Source organism: Dysidea avara, chromosome 1, assembly GCF_963678975.1.
Source record: "Dysidea avara chromosome 1, odDysAvar1.4, whole genome shotgun sequence".
Lineage (NCBI taxonomy): Eukaryota > Metazoa > Porifera > Demospongiae > Dictyoceratida > Dysideidae > Dysidea > Dysidea avara.
The window spans coordinates 59,616,209-59,638,060 of record NC_089272.1 but is presented as its reverse complement, the minus strand read 5'-3'; the positions used below and the strand labels follow the sequence as shown (position 1 = coordinate 59,638,060).

The 21,852-nt window shown below is 37.0% G+C and overlaps 2 protein-coding genes across 4 annotated transcripts; both read left to right on the top strand.

Annotated features, from left to right (window-relative positions):
* The first annotated feature begins 14 nt into the window (after positions 1 to 14).
* Positions 15 to 7,315, top strand: LOC136238312 (uncharacterized). Of its 2 annotated transcripts, XM_066028736.1 has the most exons (5): positions 15 to 216; positions 803 to 961; positions 5,711 to 5,819; positions 6,260 to 6,577; positions 6,626 to 7,315. In XM_066028736.1, the coding sequence occupies exons 1-5, from the start codon at positions 165 to 167 to the stop codon at positions 7,206 to 7,208; spliced, it is 1,221 nt and encodes a 406-aa protein (XP_065884808.1). In that variant the 5' UTR covers positions 15 to 164; the 3' UTR covers positions 7,209 to 7,315. The 2 variants fall into 2 exon arrangements, with proteins under 2 accessions (XP_065884808.1, XP_065884800.1); XM_066028728.1 differs by having other exon boundaries at positions 6,260 to 7,315.
* Positions 7,316 to 8,208: 893 nt separating this feature from the next.
* LOC136251364 (uncharacterized) lies at positions 8,209 to 21,041 on the top strand. 2 transcript variants are annotated; one of them, XM_066043800.1, is made up of 3 exons: positions 8,209 to 9,281; positions 18,028 to 18,083; positions 20,869 to 21,041. In XM_066043800.1, exons 1-3 carry the CDS (start codon positions 8,272 to 8,274, stop codon positions 20,901 to 20,903), a joined length of 1,101 nt encoding a protein of 366 aa, XP_065899872.1. In that variant the 5' UTR covers positions 8,209 to 8,271; the 3' UTR covers positions 20,904 to 21,041. The 2 variants fall into 2 exon arrangements, 1 of the variants encoding a protein (XP_065899872.1); XR_010699052.1 differs by lacking the exon at positions 8,209 to 9,281 and adding an exon at positions 17,864 to 17,978 and having other exon boundaries at positions 20,869 to 20,949.
* Positions 21,042 to 21,852: the final 811 nt, after the last annotated feature.

Sequence of the window (21,852 nt, the reverse complement as noted above, 5' to 3'; positions counted from 1 at the left end):
CTAGTTAAGGTCAGTATAGGCAGTACCTGGAACGCTGCCTTCACAACAAAGCATGCGGCACTTGAAAAAATGACGACGTGTTGTCAGCTAACGTGACTATAAAGCTGCTCTTGATGCTGTAAGTGTATTAATAGCGCTCTTCACCATCCGTAAGGCTTCTGGGAATGGGAGTGTGTCCGACAAGTCTGCTACTGTTGGCTGCTGCAGTTGAACAAGGTTAGCGTTTAAACCACACACTTTCAAGAGACTACACGTTAGTACCAGCTACACGGCGGCACATGTTGCCGATATCAGGTTTCATGGGTATGCATACATAGCTAGCTAACTTGGTTAGTCACGTAGCTACGTATAGTAAAACTCATTCACACATTGGACGGTTATGGGCCCTTTGAGTATTAAGTTAAGCTGATCATTAATCGTTGAACAGCTTATAAATTAGCTTTAGCTACATTAGCTCTGAGCAGGTCTGACAATTTACACACCCAAATATTTCCTTGACATCAAAGGGTAACAAATTAACTACCACTAGACACTTTGCCATCTTTCATTGCCCAGCCAGAGTATAGTCAGACCTGGGATATATCGGTATACTCACGCAGCAACTGAACTGTGACAGGAAAAGTTTTGTATGGCTGGGTCCTGCATTTGCAAGTTGAATATATCTATATACTGTATATAGGGCAGGCAGCTGCACTACTTTGTCAAGGCCTACACATACCCTTTGACCTACAGTACTAGTGTGTAGGTATCCTAACAAATTAAAGGTTTGTAACTACTTTGAATGCTTATATTACTGACACAGTTGCCGCCCAGTCGCAATGCACAGATGAGAGTTGTAAAGTGGACAATACTGCGAGGTTAACATGGACACTGCTAGGGGTATTACTGATCATCAACCTATTGTTATTTTGTATGCTGACGTGTACATGGTACTACTTGTTTACAAGAATACGTGACCTAAGTGAGTGGCAGCTGTAATTATTATTTGTATAAGTTGTTGTAGATACTCTGTGCCTTTGTACGTAATACAGTTAATTAATGTTTTGAGAATATTTGTATTTATTTTTAACTAATTAAAGTTGGGGGAATTCGATTAGTTAATATTTGTGCACTTTACCATAGCAACACTTGCCATTCCATTAGAACTGCCTTTACAGTCCTCAACATATATACCCTTAAATTGTTTTTAAAGACAGCAGGTATTTTAGCTGGAGTAATAGAATTGTTATTGCACTTCTTGTTGCATAAATTTCCAAGCTGAAATCGTAACATATTATGTAGCTAAAACGTGTGTTGTTATTGTTTCATGTAGCTATCGTTAAAATAGCTATTCAATATGAATACACTTTCATACACAATAACATTGTTACTATTGTACGTAGCTACTTCTTTATGGAACGTTTTTTGAAGTCAATAGATTATGTGTGCCTTTCTTAATCATCAATGGTTTCTTGGTTTCTTCTGTCACTATTTCCTGTCACTATTTCCTGTCATGCATTTTAATATGATTCGGCTTTTGTTTGTGCCATAAATAAAACATGTTACGTATTAGGTCAGTATGATAGCTGTCACAATATTGTAACCTATAAAGATTATATGTCAATGAATATTCTCAAAGTGATCTCATATATAAAAGTGCACCATATGTAGTTCTGTGAATGATCAATATTATTACATTCTTATGATGTCAACCATACCACTGTCTACCCAGAGGATGTGACATACATAATGTAATTCTGTCTCCTATGTACCAATAGTGATTGATTCTGTAGAGCAGCCTATAAAATGCATAATGCAAAGTTTTCACAGTGATTGGTACGGTATGTATCAAGTTTCAGAGTCTGAAATTATGATCAGACATCTGCCATTTTCCGACCATTTCTGGCTAATATCTGAACACTTTTAGAAAGTTTTTGCACAGTACTATTAAGTACGGCTGATCACATAATAGGATTTGTCAGATCTTTTAGGCCCAGATTTTAAAGACACTTCTTTTTAAGTGCTATAGTGAACAAAACAAGCTATGTAGCTAGCTAGTTGTTTTAATGTGGATATCTGTGTTCTAGCTTATTGCAGAAGGAATATAATATTGAAAGACTTGATATTAATTTTGTGTATTTTTATGTACACAATGTTCCAGACTGTATTTTGTGTTTAGACTAATTAGTTTAACGTGAATTAATAGTCTTGGTAACAAGTGAATCCCACAATACATTATGCATTGGGCAAAGTGACAAACTGGGGTCAGAAACTGTGCTAGGCCCATGTAAGGTGGAGTATTCCTTAGAGGTATGTGAGTAATTAACAGACCGTTTTTTGTGGGTACCACTAAATAATGTTGTGGGCGCTTCAAAAATACACGATAATTACTGTGTTTTTACACCATTTTAAGCATTTTACATATTTTGGGGCGTGTAATGTATTGATTATTAACCAATAAATTCAATATGTGTCATCATTCTTAGCATGCATGCAGTGTGTCATACGTACAAAGTTCAATATTTGCCAAGTAGCCAATAGCACCGTAGCATAAATTTCTGCAATCACTAAATCTGTAAGCAATGAACGATTTCTCTGTAATGCTACATATTTCTTCAGATACTATAGCAAATTTTAGTGTAATATCGCTGTGTCAATACACAGTCAAACCATATCAATATATTGCGTATCATGATGTATCTGCATTGTGTGACCAGATTTGCGAAAAGGGGTCTTCCACACACATCCAATATACCAACTTTGATGATTCATAATTTCAAATTACAATAAGATATTGACTTTAAATTTGGGCTGTAGTGAGAACCAACATAGGGTAATTGATGGAGAAAACGTGAGGTTTGTATCTGTTTTGACAATCAAATTCATAGAATTGGATGTGTGTGGAAGACCCCTTTTTGCAAATCCGGTCACATATCGTGGCTTGTTAATATGGCTGACAATCAAATTATTGTATATTGTGGTTAAACTGAATAGTATGTAATGTTTCTCAGAAAAAAATAGTTAAAAAATGACCTAGACCATTGTTTAGACTCCACTTTGTATCGTGCAATATATCACCGTATTGTGATACACCAGAGGCAATATATTATATCGATACGTCTACACACTGTAACATTGCAATTTTACTATTCACTTTGGAAATATAATTTCAGCCTTTTTTTTGTAAGATAGCAAATTTTGACCTCCATTAATATAACCTGCTGTACAGTACTGCATTAGTACTGTATTTCTTCATATAAAAGCCTGGGCTTTTATTTCCTTATCAGCATTTTTGACCCAGCCTGTAAATGAATAGGGCCTTTATTTGAAACCGGGAATTTATTTTTGATTGGTCCGACTGATGCCTGGCGAATCAGTTCAGGTGATGGTAGAATGGAAATACTGTAATGGCTGGTAAGCATAGAAAACAGTGATGATACACCGTGTTGAATATATAGGCAAGGTTTAAAATGGTTTGAAAATATTCATACATATCTGTATACATGTGGAGTTGCCCGGACTACTCACATGATCACTCATAGTACCTCCATTCCTCAGAAGGCTCTAAACTCAAGTATGAAGAAGAAGCAGCAACAAGAGAAGCAATTAAAACCATTAACAGTAGACTCAAGTAATGGCCTGGGCCTCTATTTGAGGCCAGGCATTTAATTTCCAAAGGTGCTGGAAAATCCCTGGCTTATAATCGAGACAGGCGTTTAATCAAATGTGGCTTTTATACAAGGAGATATGGTAATTGTGCCTGTTTAATTAAGCAGCTGTATACAGATTAAGGTTGTGCTCTGTAATGTAAAGTATTTAAAGGCTAAAACTGTTAAGCATTCCTTTGGTTGAGACCGAATGCAGATGACCCACTGATCTGGTGGTTGGGATCCATATCTCACCCTCAATCCACTTGAAATATACTTCACATGTCTGTGCTCTCTCTTTCTAAGATAGTGCTTGTAATGTCTAATCCACAATGACTACTATGATGAAAGTGCTGGGTGACTCGATTACAACTCATATTGTAGTCTGATTTAACTCATTTCACCAGCTCATTCTGAAACCTTGTGGGTACGTATAAGTGCTGTTGAGTGTGAGTAGTTGATTATCACATGTGATCCAGCCAGATGTTTTACTACTCAGACAAAACATTACCTGGAAGAGTAATCCGGATAAGAGTACTTTATTGCAAGGAATTGCTTCACAATTCTGATAGCCATATATCTGTTGTTTTGAAATATCCTGATTAAATCTGAATCTGTTTGAAAACATAAACCAAATGTGTTTCATGATGTCGAAATACATGTTTAGATCATAATAATAATAATAACATGGGAACTACCTGTGTGCCTATAATGTACAATTTCCTGCTAAATTTGTGATCACTGTGCCATTTATCAGGTATCTTCCCGACAGAATTTCACCATGCATGTATGAGTCCCTGACAACACATGCAGCATCAACACATTATGGTAATGAGAAAGGAGATAGCTTTGCCATGAGGTTACAACATGGATTATGTTATCTGTCAGAAAATTGAAACTACTCAAATGCTCTTCTTGGGATCATGTTATGAGATCAGAGTAGAAACCAAAGTTGCTGGTGATAATTTTATGTAATCCAAAACAGCCAAGCTGTATGTTAAAAGGATGTGGTATTTCAAGAATTTGAAGTTTCTCCTGTATAGTATAGTGCAAAAAAAATTATGCAGTAATTTTGATGAATTAGACAACACAGTACAGCATTACTTTCAGTGGTTGTATTACAGAATGCACTAAAATAAATTTAATGTAAAAATTTTAAGAGGGAAATATTTGACAATTTCATCAAAGTTTCTTAGATACATATTTTGTATTTTAATGTGCCATGTATCTGGTTGTGCCATGTATCAGGTTGTGCCATGTATCAGGTTGTGCCATGTATCAGGTTGTGCCATGTATCTGGTTGTGCCATGTATCTGGTTGTGCCATGTATCTGGTTGTGCCATGTATCAGGTTGTGCCATGTATCTGGTTGTGCCATGTATCAGGTTGTGCCATGTATCTGGTTGCTGAATAACCTTGTATACAATTGTACAATGAATTGCACCAATTTATAACTGTGTACCTGCGTGATGGCATTTCATGTGACAGTTTAATGTTATGCAATGGCCTGTAGTTCATTTGCTGGTAGTCCTATGAATGGTTGAAACTGTGTTTGGTCATCCAGCACAGCAACAGCAACACACACCCAGCCGACCATGCTCTGAGTGTGTGTTGCTGTTTGTACGCATGTAGCATATTATGTACGCGCCTACCTATCAGGATTGTACAGCACACTCTTTGTAGGCATATATGAAGCCATGAGAATCATGTGGGTTTCTACCTGCTACGTGGACCAATTTTAACACTTTGTGTTAGTAACTATTCATTTGATATTCACAAACAATCCTTCCTCCAGTGTAATGGCTCTACAAGCTGTGTATATAATTTGTGGTATAAATGCAGGTGTCTTGCATACAACATTGTGTCCTAAAGTATATGATGTCAAAATCTAAGTCATACCTCTGCTTTTATTAAACTGGGTTACAACCAGGTCAGATTTGGGTTCAATCCACGTTACCATTCAGATCAGTGGGTAAGCTGGATCATCAATAGTGATCACCTTTCACCGCTAGTCCTATGCACATATGATATAATTTATGCTGTATATTTATGGACATGTGGATAAATATCTCATTCTCTTTTCAGGACGTCAGATTAAGTACAACAGACCAAAGAGAGGAGGGATAGTTGACTGTCATGTTGATGCTAACAGACACCCTTTCCATGGTGCAGGTTATGATCGTAGACCATCAAGGTCAGCCATCACATATAGGGTACAATCTATAATGTGAAATCATGTCAGTAAATTAATGTTTACATGAGTTTTAAAACATGATATGAAATAAATCTTAACAAATTTTCATATGACAACTTCATTCAATTTACCTATCGCCTATACTGATACTAAAATAAAAAATTGTTATAAAGCCCACAAGATGAATACTGTGAACAAGACTATCAGAAAATACCTTACTACAATAATACTACAATAGTTAAAATACTGTTTGCGTATTTGGTTGTGTGCCAAACAAATCAAGTTTTCAATTTAGCTGGACGTGGCACTGAATTTCTGTATAATAATGTAGGCTTATTTTCATGTGCATTATTTCTAACAGTGCTTAAGTAGTGACATCATACCTTTGTACAGTTTATTTAATTTGTTCTATGTGTACATGATGTTACATTTCATTGTAGTGTTCCACTTGAGTATTTCCCAATTTCTGACCATGATGCTGTCACAGCTGACAGTGGGATCCGTAATTCACAGGATACCAAGTATTCACTGGATGTCTATCGTTCACAAGATGTTATTCAAACTTCACAAAATGTACGTAAATCAGAAAGTACCCATGGCTCACAGGATGTCAGAGGTTCGAATGAGTTTGATGACTACTCCACCGTGGTTGATGCTGTACCAGATTCACCCCCAGATGGTGTTATTCGCACTATACCAAAACCTTCCACTAGCAGAATGAACAAAGCTCCAAACACCTCTACTAGGAAAAACAAAATGTTAGTGAAGTCTGTTTCTCAACCAAATGCTGTTCATCCATTTTACAGCACACACACTGAAGAAAGTACAGCCAGGAAAATGGCTCGGCAGCATAAACGACAAAGGCAAATTCATCACACTACTCCAGATGATAAACCTCCTACAGATAGCCAACGAACTAAGAGTGATAGTGCTGACCATTACTCACATATTATAGATGGCTTGTCTCCGGTTGGAAGAGAATCAACCGTCTTTGTTGATGCAATCAACCCTCCTGATGATTCTACAAATCCACCTGCTGCAAAAAAGCCAGCTGCAGCCAGACCAGATTCACAACTTCAAGAGGATTCACTTGCCACACAGGACTTTGTACCAGAGAGGGATGGTTTTGTTTATTCCACTCCATATCCTGGTGGGGTACAAAACTTTCGAAGGATGACTGTTAGCAAGTGTACGCCACAATCACAGGAAGAGCTAGACAGAGACGATGATGAACATCCCATTGTGAGACCAAAAAGTGCCTTAGGGCTGTACCCACTGGATCTAACAAGTGCAAATACTAGCCCTTCATCCTCTTTAGACGGTAGACGAAAAAAGAAAAAAGACCAGCATCTGAGACCTGTCAGTGCTTATTACAATGATCCAGTTTAAATGACACTGTTTATTCAGCTTATGTACACTTAATTTATGTATATATTTACATTTTTACATGCATTGTGTGACAACATGCATTATTTGCTTCAAGTGTGGCTACTGAAGATTTGCAAAGTATATACATGTATGTCTATGCGTGTACTTGTCTCCTTGTGGGACTTTGGGTGTATTGAATTAGCCTGCTGACCCAGTGAGTGGGTACAGTAGGTGAATGCATATTATTTGAAATAGTAGCTGCAGATTACAGTCTTGCATTAGAGCCATCTGCCTGCTTTCATTATTTGTGTAGTACATGCTTGGTCCAGCCATCCAAGAGCATCTTGCGAGTCTCTATATAATAATAAAGAGGTCCTATGTAGCTCCTCCCATCAAGATACACACCATTGTGTCACATCTTAATCACTGACAGATCCACTACTGTCACTGCTTGCCTCCTCCAGTATCTTCAACAACTCTGGATTGACTGGAAATGTACATACATGTTATGTGTTGAATTAGAAAACTTGTCACACATGCATATAACCTTATAACATACCTGAATGTTCTAATAGAGCGTTTTATAATAAAATAACACATCACACTGGTTCAATAATTTAGAATTCTGATTCTTAGTGAGAACCATTTGAATGTATTAATTTGTGTACCAAAATTCATTGTATTCACTGTCAGTGGGTGTAGCAATATATAGCTAGTAGTGATTTTATTTCATCCCAGCTATGTACAATATTAAATTTGGCCACATGATGAGTCTTTGCATAACATAGCTATTGTTAGATCACTGGTTATAGCTTGGTACCCTCAAAGAAGTGCACTTTAAACTTCGTTTGAAAAATTCTTTTCCTGCTTCTCCAATTCATATTCACTATGCCCAAAAATAGATTTCCTGCAGTAGTTACATTGATGACTGTGCAAGAAAGTAGACCAATAGGATATTCATAATACTATAACAGTATGAACTTTAATATATATGGAAGTCTCATTAGTGGGAGATGTTGTACAGAAGTATCCTGTACAGTCACTCAGTAGTTACTGTGTCCTCTTGTTCAGATCACTATTGGTAATGATGTTGGTGGTTTATTACATTACTGTAACAATGATCCTCACTAAGGAACTGATGATGGCTACTGACTACTGTGAAGATTATCAGTTTCAGTCTCCTTTCAATCTCGGTAATTCTTGTGAAGAAATTTACAATATGAACCCAGACAGTCAAGGCAGGTCAGGATATTACTGGATCCTTGATGGCCCTAGTCAAGTTTTTTGTGGGATGACTTATTCTGGATCATCTTGTTTGAATATTTACAATGGTAATCCTGAAACTGTGGACAAGTCAGGATACTATAGAATCAATTATGACCAATGGACATATTGTAACATGACAGAAATTGCTGCTGGCTTTCTCTCCACATGTGCTGGTGTCGGTGGAGGGTGGAGAAGAATTGCTAACATCGATATCAGTGCAGGTGGGGATTGTCCTAATGGATGGCTTAAAGACACTAACTCTGGTGTTAGCTTCTGCCGTGTAGTCAGTGACTCTAGTGGTGCTTGCTCTTCTGCCAACTTCTCCACTAATGGAACAAGTTACCAGAGGGTGTGTGGTAGAGCAAGAGGATATCAGAAGGGGATTCCAGTCGGATTCTTTGCATACAACTTTGGTGGTCAAATGACAATCGATGGTTACTATGGTGATGGACTATTAATCACTTATGATAGCCCTCGTCAACATATTTGGAGTTATACCATTGGAAGACATGATAATCTAACAGATACTACTTTTAACTGTCCTTGTGCTGTTGGTGGAGGGCCAGCCCCTCCTCCCTTTGTGCAAACTAACTATTACTGTGAATCAGGAGCTCTTGATGTTCAAGATACATCTGCATATTACTTCAATGACCCATTGTGGGACAGATCTGGTTGCATTGAAAGCCATTGTTGCAGCAGTACTACCCAACCATGGTTCTATTATGAGTTGAGTGGGATCACTACAAGTGATATAGAAGCTAGAATATGTTCATTTTTCCTTTTTAATGCTGCATCTCCCTTGGTTGATCAACTGGAGCTTTACATCCAGTGAGTATGCTATGCATTACAAAACAATGTGTTAAATGATTATACCTGTGCAATCCTCAAGTCATGTAAATGTGTTAACATTATTTTATTTTGAAAAAAAAAAACATGAGCAATCTCTATATCAAAGCTGTAGAGCAGCTGTATTGAAAAGGTGTGATGTTCTAGATTTGTCCCGACCAATATGCAGTATTAGTTATACATAGTTTACAGGTGTGTGTTCAATATTGGTTTTATTTCAACACATACAATCCTATCTGTATTAACAATGCAGTCACAGTATTAGTATGCTAATAAATGCATGTATGATTGATCATACCAAAGAGATATATAGTTTGCATGTAGACTCACATTCAGACCATGATGTTGATAGACGCAGGGGGATTTTATTTTTATAACTATTATCTAATGGTCTTTGAGTCCTATTATTTAGCTACTTATTTCTTTGGCTAAATCTCATACTATAATTTCATGATTATAAGGTGAGGGAGGCAGCGGCGGCGGAAGTAGTTGATATGAGGGGGGGCTGGGCTGACCCAGACTTATTTCTATAGTTTGGTAAGGTGAGACCAAAAAAAAAAAAAAAAAAAAAAAAAAAAAAAAAAAAAAAAAAAGGTCGCAACCAACTGACAAGAGCTTTCCACCTCACTAGCTACCATTCCTAGCTGATAAACTACATAAAAATCCTTTCATAGCTCGCTACACACTGACTACTTTATTAGAGTGACTGCTCTATTAGAGTATCTCGATCTTTATCACAGTTTTCAGCCCCACTCCAAGAAAGATAATTTCGGTGTGATATCATTCTGAGGGGGGGCTAAGCCCCCCCTCAGCAGACCGAGGGGGGGCTTTAGCCCCCTAGCCCCCCCCTTTCCGCCGCCTATGGAGGGAGGCAAACCCCCCTCAGCTGAGAAGGAGTGCTTAGACTTCCCTCCTTTTTACCACCAATATGTATATGCTCGCATTCATGTTAGTGAATGTATAGTGCATGGACTACAGCTACTCCAGGCTGGACATTAAATTTGATAACGTGACAGAATTACCCTGTCGCTTCTTGTGGACTATGACTTCATGCCATATAAGTTGTACTATGGGAAAATTTTAAAACAGTTAAATATGGGAAGATGACCCTTGAAAAATAGCAAGAGTCTTTTGGGTGAAATGCAAGCCTCACGAGTTTCTGGAAATTTAACAGCATGAAAATGGCTTGAATTTTTTAATGTAGAGTCAAGAGTACACTAGAAATGAACCTGTTAGCAATGTCAAATGCAAATTTTGTATCATAATTATGCAAAAGCTTGACTCAAATAAATTGAAAATGTGACCCAACATCATCACATAGCAAAATTGATACCTACGATACCGAATCTTGGAGTAGAGTATTGCCACTTGTCATCATGATACTGGGTAGCATCAATAGTATTGCACAGCTCTATTACAGACATTTTGCAGTAATATCATGCTATCTTATATTATCTGCTTATGAAATCCAGTGCAATTGCATGCTATTCATTAAAAAAAAACTCTACCTGTCATGACCTCCAACTTTTCTACATGAAAGAAGTGTATAGAGTAATGGATATCAGATGAGTATGTGGCACTTGGCTGATCAGAAATCTGTAGTTTCATCATTTGCAACTACGTGACTGTTCATAAACCATAGCCATTCCTCCTTAGCAGAGACACACATAATACAGTAATAGTAGACCATACGTTCCCAATTACTTGCAAAGCATAATATTATTGCATATACAACGCATGCTTATAATAACAAACATAAAAACTCCTGCATGACTGCTTTATTAGAGAAGTTCCATTGCTTTTATATTTCATTGTTCAGAATTATGCAATAACTCATATACTGTACTAATCACACTGAGTTGCTTAACTGAGATGAATATGTTCAGTTTCTACAAAAGTACTATATTATCATTATACCAATATTTTTATTCTGTTTTACTGATGCTACCACTTCTTTACCAAACTTAGAAGAGGCCTCCATTCCATCTGGCTAGTACTATCTCTGAAATTTCCCTCAGTATGGAGTACATTATGATAAATTATTTAATTCGGTATTGCAGAATGTTTGACACAATGGTGAGGCAGCAGTGCAGAGCTCAAGAATGCAGAGAGATCCCAATGTAGAAACTGGTCCTTTTATCAGTACTACGTATAACAAAATTCTTTTGGATATCCTATGATATCCTATTAGAGCATTTGACTGTGTTATCAAGTCACAAATAATATGATTATGACCTCTCAAATCAGTTCTTCAAAAGGTATTATCTTGATCACACTTTCAAGGTTTTTCCAGGGGGAGTTTCCAAGGGTTTCAGGAAACCCCTTTCAGCAGTAACCTAACACACTATTACTTGTGTCCTAGCTCTCTTCACTGGATGGTTTGAGTCACTATTTGGTGATATACTGCATGATGTTGCTCAATCACTTTTGTGCTGTGATTCCAAGTCCTCTTGGCAGTGATTGAAATACTCTAATAGAACGATCAAGTATTCTCTAATAGAGCTCAATAAAAGCCTAATCATACATTTCTAACAATGAAGTTCATTCTCAAAAATTTAATGGATATTTATGTGAATGCTGAGGAAGGAGTATTTCTTGACCAGACACTGTAAATGTAAAACTGAGTGTGAGCTTGAATACTACAATGTGCAGTTAATGGAAATAAACCTTCTGTATATATCATGCACATGGGTGTACTTAGTACACTTAGTTAGAAATGATGCTTGTTTGTAAGTCATTCTGTTATATATATTTTGTGCATGGATTCATGTCTGTATGTATAACTCCACTATCCAGCAGTGGTTACAAATATATGAGCTATCCGATTCGTTATCACATAACATGCTAATTCATTCATGAAATATATAAACAATCTGTTGAGTTTTGGACTTTTGAAATACTCAACGATTGGGGGCTATGCCCCTAAGACTCCTGCTACTGGCTAGCAGTTGCTGTTGGAACCCCTCCACCTTGAAAAATACACCCTCTGCTTTCTATATCTACATTAGCCTTCTTCTACTAGCTATCTAGTTAGTAGCATTGTAAAATATTTGGAGGTGGTGCCACAGTATCCCAAACATGACCCAAAATAAGCTTAATACATTGTCATGCCTATATACACATAAGGGAAGAAGCCGATGTTGATAGATTAACCATTGTACCTGTTGGACCTGTTGTGGTTTAGTAGAAATTCAAGTAATAGCTATGGATGGAGTAATAATGAAAGAATGAAGCACTGGCTGCATATTGAATACTTTTTAAAGTTGTCAGAATATCATGGTGATACCATATACTGTACCTAGAATTTTTCACCTGCTGGTAAACCCACATGTCTGCTTTTTGTATACCTATCACATAGCTGGATCCAGGGGGGCTTTGGGGGCTGAAGCCTCCCCTTCATATTTAGGCTTTACTTGATCAATAATTATGCTGAGTAGTTTTGTCTTAGCATAATTATATAATCATTAATAATGCAAATACTCATAAAACCACCTTATAAACATCTTTCCAAGGTATTATCAGTGGATTTATGCTAAAGTTTATGCAACAAGGACCTGGATCAGCATTGGAGGTGTACAAGATTGAGATACTCTAATAGAGCAGTTAGCTAACTACTCTAATAGAACATTCACTGGAAACATGTAGTTGGTTCTGTTATGGAATTTTTCCAAATCTGCCTGCACCTATACATACAATGAAGTGCATTGGTCTGTTTAAAGGGCTTTATTCATCTACTTGCAATTGTGTTGTTAATATGTATGGCAATACTTAATTCAGGTATACAATTAATTTCCATTGAAAATGCTCTCAGATTCAATTTTGTATTGTTCAAATTTCAAAATTTTCCACTTTCAACATTATTATTCTAACATGCACCTATTCAATGTTGTGCAATTGTGAGAGGGGTGCATCATGTACTTGGCTGTTTGTACCTACCCAAACTTTACCATTAGCAAAATGCTTCAGAGAGCCATACATATAATCTAAAGGCAGTATATAAAATATCTACAGGCAGAAAATATTATGAATTTTATGTGGAAATGTCTCCAAATTGCAGTATTTTAGCATCTATGTTTCAAAATTTTCCTGGAGGAGCATGCCCCCAGACCCCCCTAGTTCCAGCATGCTTCACATGCTGGGAAGTGTACTTTGCACACCTCTACCCAAGAGATTATTATACCTTTACTTAGCCCCCCCTTTTATAAATCCTAGATCTGCCCCTGGGAAGAATACAAGTTCTTTGCACGCATGCACACACTCAGCACTCATAATATATTTGAGTAATTCCCTGCAATTGGAGTACTGAGCACTCACATTATGAAGATGAAGTGCTCAACTAATGTATAGGTAAATTCAAAAGTCATTGGACACCATGGTATATAGAAATTGAGCTAAATTCCATCACCAGCTACAAAAACTGCTGACTTTTTAGAATGTGCAACTGTAAGTTTCAAATGTTTTACACTATTTGAATATGCAAATTATCATTGGGCATAATCAAGAATACTTGATTGAAATATACTGTAACAGTTAAGAAAGACATAGGAGAAAACTCATTCACTTAGTGTATATGATACATAGTTTATCTATTTATTATCAATCTTGCCTTACCAATCAATACAAATATGAGTCTGTACAAGGTTCTGCACCAGAAAAATCAATATAACATGCATAGAAAACAATACATGCTATACAGCACAACACAAAACAACTTTACAACTGTAACTCATGTTCCACAAGAGCATGTATTTATAAAGTGAGTGTAACAATGATGCAATGGTATGCTACGTCAGTTATAATAATTTGTATGGTGTATGACACAGCTTATGCAATAAGAAGTGTAAAAACAGTAAACTTGGAAAATTGAGTCTCTGAAGTCTTTCAGTGTAATAGTAGGTCACACAGGGAGGGTATAAGTTTGGTGGCTCTTCTCTAAACTAATTCTAGTTTACAAAATAATATTCTTTATGAGTTGAGCAGACGGGGTGGTCTTATTGTATTTGTATCTCTACAAGTGAAAGTACATTATTTTTGTACACTGTTTGCCTTTTGCACAATTAGATCAGTGAACTTTAGGTCTCTGCATAGTAGCTAGACACCTAGTGTGCGAGTGCCAAATTTGTGTTGTGTTGCAATACAGATCAACTACATTGCTTTATTAGGTGATAGCTAAGTGGTAGTACATAATGATATTAACACTATCACAATACGTTAAGTAAACTAATTAACGTACTGCGATATATGAGGACAGAATGTCATTATTAAAATTTTGTGGTCACTAACATATTATAGGCTTAATCTATTCTCAATTCCCCACACGCATGCATGGTTTTGTTTTGGCACTAACACCCTTTGGTCCATGCAAGCAGCTAATAGCAACTAAATATTGCTATGTACAAGAATGAGATATGGAGAAGAAATCGATTGGTATCATCAGTTGTGATGGAACAAGAACGAAGTTGCTTGAGCCCTTAGTGAACAAACCTCTGTATACATGTAGCTATACCTGTAGTTTAATGTGTTACAAGTAGCTAATTGCTGTTTAGCTGATTAAACTGTGAAGTCAAAAGTTCTCATCTTAAAACAGAAACCAAGCCTTTGCAATATACTGTAGCTATGATTTGGGTAGTATATGGTTCAATCACTTCAGTGGTGCATAAAAAGATCTTTATAACACAGTTCTGTTTATAGTGTGGCTCACACTTGTTTTTGTGCCTTCATGTGTTGTGGACGTATCACATTAAATCATCAATTCTGAAATTGACATTCTTGTGGTGGGTGTGTGTACATAAAGTTATAATGCCAGCAGATAATGTCTCCTTGCTTGCTAGCACAGCAGAGAATTGGTCACTGCATTAGCTGAACGTTACTTAATCAATCACACGATATTGTGATGTACTAGATATACATGATGCTGTTTAGGAATTCAGCTAGATCTCTGGACTCTGGCTTTGCAACTCCCTCTAGGTTGCAAGAAGTAATCATGATCAATGCAAGAGTGTCTATTTTAGGGGGTGCATGGGGGGCTGAAGCGCCCCTCTCCAAAATTCTTGCTAGATAGATAGTAGAAGCTATAGTACATCTACAGTACATCTACAGTACATCTAACAGTACAGCTACAGTACAGTACATACATGGACAATGAAAAGATGGAAAGAGTGAGCTATTCTCTCAACAAGAGGGGTCAAATTTATATTTCAGGGGGAAAACTGTTGAACATTAAAATACTCTAATAGAACAGTCAACTACTCAACATTCATCATTAAACTATAAAGAACAAATACCAACTCCTAGACCCATTGAACTTCAACTTTAAACTCAAATCATACTGCAACATTATTTTTATGCTGCCCTTTATAATTATAAAATACGAAAGCTAGATACCGCTACACTGCTGGAACAATTTCACTTTTATAACTAATAAAAGTGGCTCATAATGCTTATTCAATGCTCCACATGCTGGCACACTGTACTACTAGTTGTATTGACTAGTTGCCACTTTTCTTCCCTCCCACTATAGATGCCCCAGCTTAGCACCCCCTTTTGAAAATCCTATATCTGCCCCTGCAATGGTTAGAGGTAAAAGAGGATGAGTAGTTACTTGAACTTAGATGGTTTCCAACTGAAAACAAACAAGATAAGCTAGCTGTATGTGGCTTCACCACCCCATCCAACAACTCCATGCGACCATGTCCATTCAATGGTAATAAATCCTCCACTTGCGGTTCTTATGAAAAGTTGATGCAGAAACCAGATATGCCAATTCTTAATTTTGAGTAGAATTTGGTAGTCTATTACGTCAATAATTTAATTGTGGTGTCAAGTTCAGTAGAGTTTAATATAGATGAAAACATTTTGCATTCAGATGAAAGCCTCAAATCTGGTTGCATAATTTAAATGTGAGAATAAATATTTCGCATGGCTGGAAAAACAAGTGCTCCACTTCTCTGAAAATTCTCTGTACAAAAGGCATACAGAATAATAGTTGAGGTGTCTGTGATACTGGGTGTGATGTTCCTTCCATCAGCATTAATTTTATCAACTGTACTGGCTGGATGATTTGTAGTTGAAATGTGATCCTCAGTGATCATGATGACTTAGCAATTAGTTAATCTGATTCCTCTCCTAACAGTCACCACTTTATTGTGACCACCTTGTTATAGTGGCCAGATCCTCGTACTGTATGATTGAATAGGACCACCCTACTATCAAGACCATATTATTTTTTGATCATCCCGTATATGTGGCCCTAGCTATTGATAAGGTTTCACTGTGTGTGCACACTAATTATTCATGTGCATAATTAGTGTGATTGCTGTGTGCAATTGTAGGGAACATAATGTCCCTCAGCTTGGGACACATCAGGGGCTGGGTGTGTGTGTGTGTGTGTGTGTGTGTGTTTGTGTGTGTGTGTGTGTGTGTGTGTGTGTGTGTGTGTGTGTATGAGGTGGCTAGCTACCTACATGCATGGCCTTGCAGCCACTCAGACAAATATGCAGTGAAATGATTCTATAAATTATCTCCATACTTTATCGATGTGAATAAATCTCAGTCTGTAATTTACCAATAGGGGGTTTGCTTTATTGCTGAGTCAATTTTCAATTTATAAAAATCAATTATACTTCTGGTCAGCAAAACAACTCTAAGCTACCCTTTAATTATAATATAAAGTTATAACACTGTAGCAGCAAAGGTTCATAAATCCTGGGGTTGACATTTTTTTCCTTACTTTGGCCCTTTTTCTGTTACACCTTTTCAGCTGTAAGTCATTAGTCCTTGAAATTAGGTTAGGTAATCCTAAGGCTGCAGCACATGTTGCTGTCAGACTTTCAGTGCTAGTCACTGTAAAGTTTTAATAACAATAACAATGTGCTATTCAAATAATGAAAGATGCAACTATATGTTTTTTCCTTTTGGCATGTTTATGTCATTTCCTCCCACATATCAAAATATTACAGAAAAATGTGTAGTATGTGAACAGCAGATTGGCTATCATGCCACTAGAGCATTAATTATGCTAGTTGCTTTTTATGTCAGCATACCTGACTCAGGCCTAAAGCTTCATCATCAAAATAATGAGTTGTACAATCATTATTAAGATGGCAGCACAAGACCTCATTTTTAACTGCATTGTTTTCTATCAAAATTGCTTCCATTATTCCATATTCAATTCCTAGCTAACAGTGAGATGCCTCTTGTCAGTATCGAGGCTCTTTCTGTTAATTACGTTAGTCTGTTCTATATGATCATTGTATATATGTAAGACTCTTTGTTACCGTGACAATGTCCATAGTGTATCGTGTAGTAATATGTATGTTCCTGGGTTTAGCATGATCACTTAGTAACACTGAGAACAACTACAATAGTTGTTAGGATACAAGTTACGCACTATAGCACAGGAATGAGGAAAGTGATTGCTCATTAGACACAGAACTGTAATGTATAGATTGTTTTCCATTGGTTGAATTGGTTTTGTATTGGATGATGCAATTAATTGCATACATAAATCCGGTGTTCATACATATATGTATGAAGTGTTTACCATTAGTGTCAAATGAAACTATCCTTTAACTACATAGTTGCATAGTGTGTGATTCTGTTGTGACTGTAACCATTTTGATATTTTGTGCTGACTGGAGTGGTGTCTCAGTTAGTTTGTCTGTGGCTTGAATTAAGCTTGTATGTATGCTGTATATCAGTATTGTGAGAATAATATCACTTTGCATAGGTTAAGCATGTCTGATTTTAAGATGATTCTGCTTCTCTGTGGAGTGATGATCTCTGGTGAGGACTGTAACAGTGTGGTGTGATGTTAATTTTAATAATGGTGTAGCTAAACAAAATTAAATGTACTAAAAGTTAGGCATTTTATCTCTGTAGTCCAGTGGCGATTCTAGACCTGACCTCCGGGGGGGGGGGGGGGCAGTAGGAAACAGCATAACTATTGTTGTTTGGCTATAGTATAAAGTAGAATTTTCAGGGGGGTCTGGGGGTGCAACCCCCAGAAGCTGCAGGATTTTTGCAATTTAAAGGCTTGAAAGCAGCCTAAAATTTGTTCTAAAAACATGAAAAATGCTAAAAATAACAATGCCAATCTATACAGCAACTTTTCCCCAAGATTTTTTAAAAGTTATTTTTTAACAGGGGGGGCCATGGTCCCCCCTGGCTCCCCCTTAGAATCGCCTATGCTGTAGTCATATGCATCCAGCTACATCTGACATGTAAAGTATAATAACACCATGTCTACAGTATGGATTTAGAGATTTAGAACAAACTGGCAAGGTTTTTATGCTGTTTAAAGACCCAAGGATATGTGGGCAAGGGCTACCCACAAAATAAGTTATGTACCAAAGCCACAAGTTAGTAGAGAGGCCTAGTGCGATAGTTGTGCAATTTTTGATACAATTATGAAACTTTCCATATAAGTTGTACTCCTTGTGACATAATATTTTGGATATAGAGCCATCGCATATTTGACCTTGGTGACCTTTACAGCCATTTTTGTATTGAAAATTCATTGTTTTTGTCTTTATCTACCTGAGGCATCATTTTGCATAGTTTCAAATTAAAGGTGCTGCTAAAACGAAATACTCTGCTTTTATTGGAAGTCAACAGGTGATTGCATTCCAAAGTTATGATCATTTTATTAACCATGAAATTCTATGGATTACTAGCCCATTAGTAATTTACACCCCGAAGGCAAAGAATTTTATGACCAACAAAAATGATCATAACTTTGTAGTACAAACTTCAGACAAAAGTCAATATAGTTCTTCGATCAACACCTTTAATTTGATACCATGTTTTACAGTGTAAAATAATGCCTCAGGGAGATAAAGACAAAAACGATTAATTTTTAGTGAAAAAATGTCTCTAAAGGTCCGAGGCACCAAAGGTCAAATCTGTGATGGTTCTATATCAAAAAATGTCATGAGGAGCACAATTTGTATAGGTAATTGTACCCGTAACAGCCAAAATTGCACTCGGCTTGGCCCCGTGAAATTTTGACTGTAACTCGTACAATTATTCCATAATTGCACGAAAATGCGTGTGATTGCCTACTAATCACATAGTGACCACCCTTCATGGTTTGTAGTACACATCTATCCAGTTCTATGTGGCCATTAACTTCTACCAGGTGATTGCATCATCCTTCTTTGTATTACATCATTTGTTGTTGCACTTAAAAGGCTTCATGGGTCAGGAATTCTGATTGGCTACTCAAAATGTCTACATATGTTGCACTTAAAAGGGTTCTGTTATTCTGCTATTTTATTGGCTACTTTACAGTGCATGCAATACAGAAACAAGGCCATGTGATTTGGGATTAATTGCACTCCTACTATTGAGACTAAGTGTATGAATCACTATGTGATTAGTGTGGAAAGTTTCATAATTGTATCACAAAGTTCACAAAATGCCCATTTTTTGTGCTATATGCTGCTCTACTAAGTATTTCAGCAAAGAAAGAGTGAAAGAAAATGTCAAACCATGGTCACTAGTACTGATATTCACCCTTCCCACACAGTAACATTCATGCATCAATCAGAATGTTCATTGATGAAAGTATACATAGTAAATAATCACAGGCTAGACCACAGCTTACTAACTTATGAATAACCTTGTTGCCAGCTGCAGGTTTCTTCTCTAGATCATTTGATTAAGCCTCTAGAAATCAAAGGAAATTTTATCCATAATCATATAGTTAGTTAGTCAGAAGAAAATTCTGGTTGATTTCACAGACACTTGTTGGAAGGGTTTGGGGTTCCTATGAAGAAATTTATGCACTGGGTTATTCCTAACCAATACCGCCAAGCTGTCATGAAGAAAAAATGAGACTGGCTTTTGGATGATATTTTTGGGCAAGAAAACTGAAACTTCCGTGATCCCTATAGTAGCAAAACATACTAACTGATACCTTCAGCCAAACATATTTTGACTATGGTTAAGGCTATAGTACTAACGGTGGTTTGACCCGACAGTGCATGCATCATGGGCTTATTTTTTGTTTGCATTTGTGTCCCATTTCTTTCTCCACTATCTTTTAGGCTACCAATTGTAGATTCCTTGCTTCCTGTCACCCGCCCATATTGTAATTTTAGAGCCACATGCAAAATTATTATTGCATTTGATAGTTACATGACCTAAATACTGGCAGAGAGTTCAGTTGTGTGATCATGTCATTGGGATGAAGACTAGGGTATTGGATAGGTGGATTCTGATGCAGAACTCTCAACTGGTGGAAATCACTTTGAGTGAGAACATAAGTGAAAATGAGTGAGATTGGTATGAAAATGAGTGAGATTATGTAGAGGGCAGGAGACTCACCTGCAGTGTGTAAATTATACTCCTAAATGCAAAGGATTTTGCCTCTAGGGGAGTCTGGACATGGGAAAAGTTTGGAACTTAAGACTTTAGCTAATTCTCAGATGCAATTTTGATCAAAAATTCATAATATTTGGATAAAAATCATCACAGGACTATATTGCATAATGTATACATAGCTATTATATAATTCATTGTTTGCTGCTGTGTGCCCTGTTATATTCTGATGTTGCTTTCTTTGCAGATTTGAGTACTGCTGCTGCAGGACTACATTTATGACAAAACTCTGTTTTGATTATAATAGATAATGACCTGAATACATGCAATAACTATACAGCATGGAAATGAGTTAGCATATAATTACATGTTAAAAAATAATTTGAAGCCAGTGTAGCTATTATAGTTAGCTATATAAGATGTGTGTGCAATGAGTTTAATAATGGCTATGGGAGACTTTCTGTTTATATGGCTTCTGTTGATGGTTGGTGGCTGCACTCATGAATACAAGCTGTACCCTGAACACAAGCTGCAAGCTACGAGTGATCACGTGATGCTAAGAAACGCTGCTTTGGTTCGAGATTAGCATTACTGTGAGTTAGATAGATTAATGCGTGAGTTTAGGGGTGTTGTGAGTGAGAGAGTGAGATTTTGCTTCGATGCGTGAGAGTTGAGAGCTCTGCTGATGTGACTTTCTGATGTTATTTAGAGCATGGCATCCAGCCTAATACTAACAGTGAATCTCTTCAAGTAGCCATTGGTAGCTAAACTTGAGATGCCAGCGCATCAACACTAATCCCTTTTTCAATCTGTTATTAAGGTGTGAAACATTCGGAAAATTTGTACCGTTGAAGTTGATGGTACAGAGTCAGGCTAGTAAGGGGGCATCTCCAAACTGATTTTGGTACGCTTAACGTCATAATGACGCTAACGTCACATTATGAAACAATGCATTGGAAATAGCTAGCTAGAAGCACGGCAAACGTTATATTCTTTACCTGCCAACATAGTCTACAAATAGTCTCGCGCAGCCAGACCACTATTTCTCCCAACGGCGCTTATCGATTAGAGATTATAAGCGCCTGCTCGAAATAGGGTCTGGTACACTTCCAATAGGCCAGTTGTGACAGCACCTCGATTAGAATTTATAGGTGTTGATAATGCACCCTTAAAATTTAAATAAAAAAGAACCAGCATGCAATGGCGAATTCTTACGTGTGCTTGTTAACGC

Excerpts from the sequence above, each read along its gene's own strand:
- LOC136238312 (XM_066028728.1), top strand. The coding sequence starts at position 165 with ATGGGAGTGTGTCCGACAAGTCTGCTACTGTTGGCTGCTGCAGTTGAA. Across the intron at positions 217-802 it reads GGCTGCTGCAGTTGAACAAG|TTGCCGCCCAGTCGCAATGC; the intron begins GTTAGCGTTTAA and ends TTACTGACACAG. Across the intron at positions 962-5,710 it reads TACAAGAATACGTGACCTAA|GACGTCAGATTAAGTACAAC; the intron begins GTGAGTGGCAGC and ends TTCTCTTTTCAG.
- LOC136251364 (XM_066043800.1), top strand. The coding sequence starts at position 8,272 with ATGATGTTGGTGGTTTATTACATTACTGTAACAATGATCCTCACTAAG. Across the intron at positions 9,282-18,027 it reads CAACTGGAGCTTTACATCCA|GTTAAGCATGTCTGATTTTA; the intron begins GTGAGTATGCTA and ends CACTTTGCATAG. Across the intron at positions 18,084-20,868 it reads CTGTGGAGTGATGATCTCTG|ATTTGAGTACTGCTGCTGCA; the intron begins GTGAGGACTGTA and ends CTTTCTTTGCAG.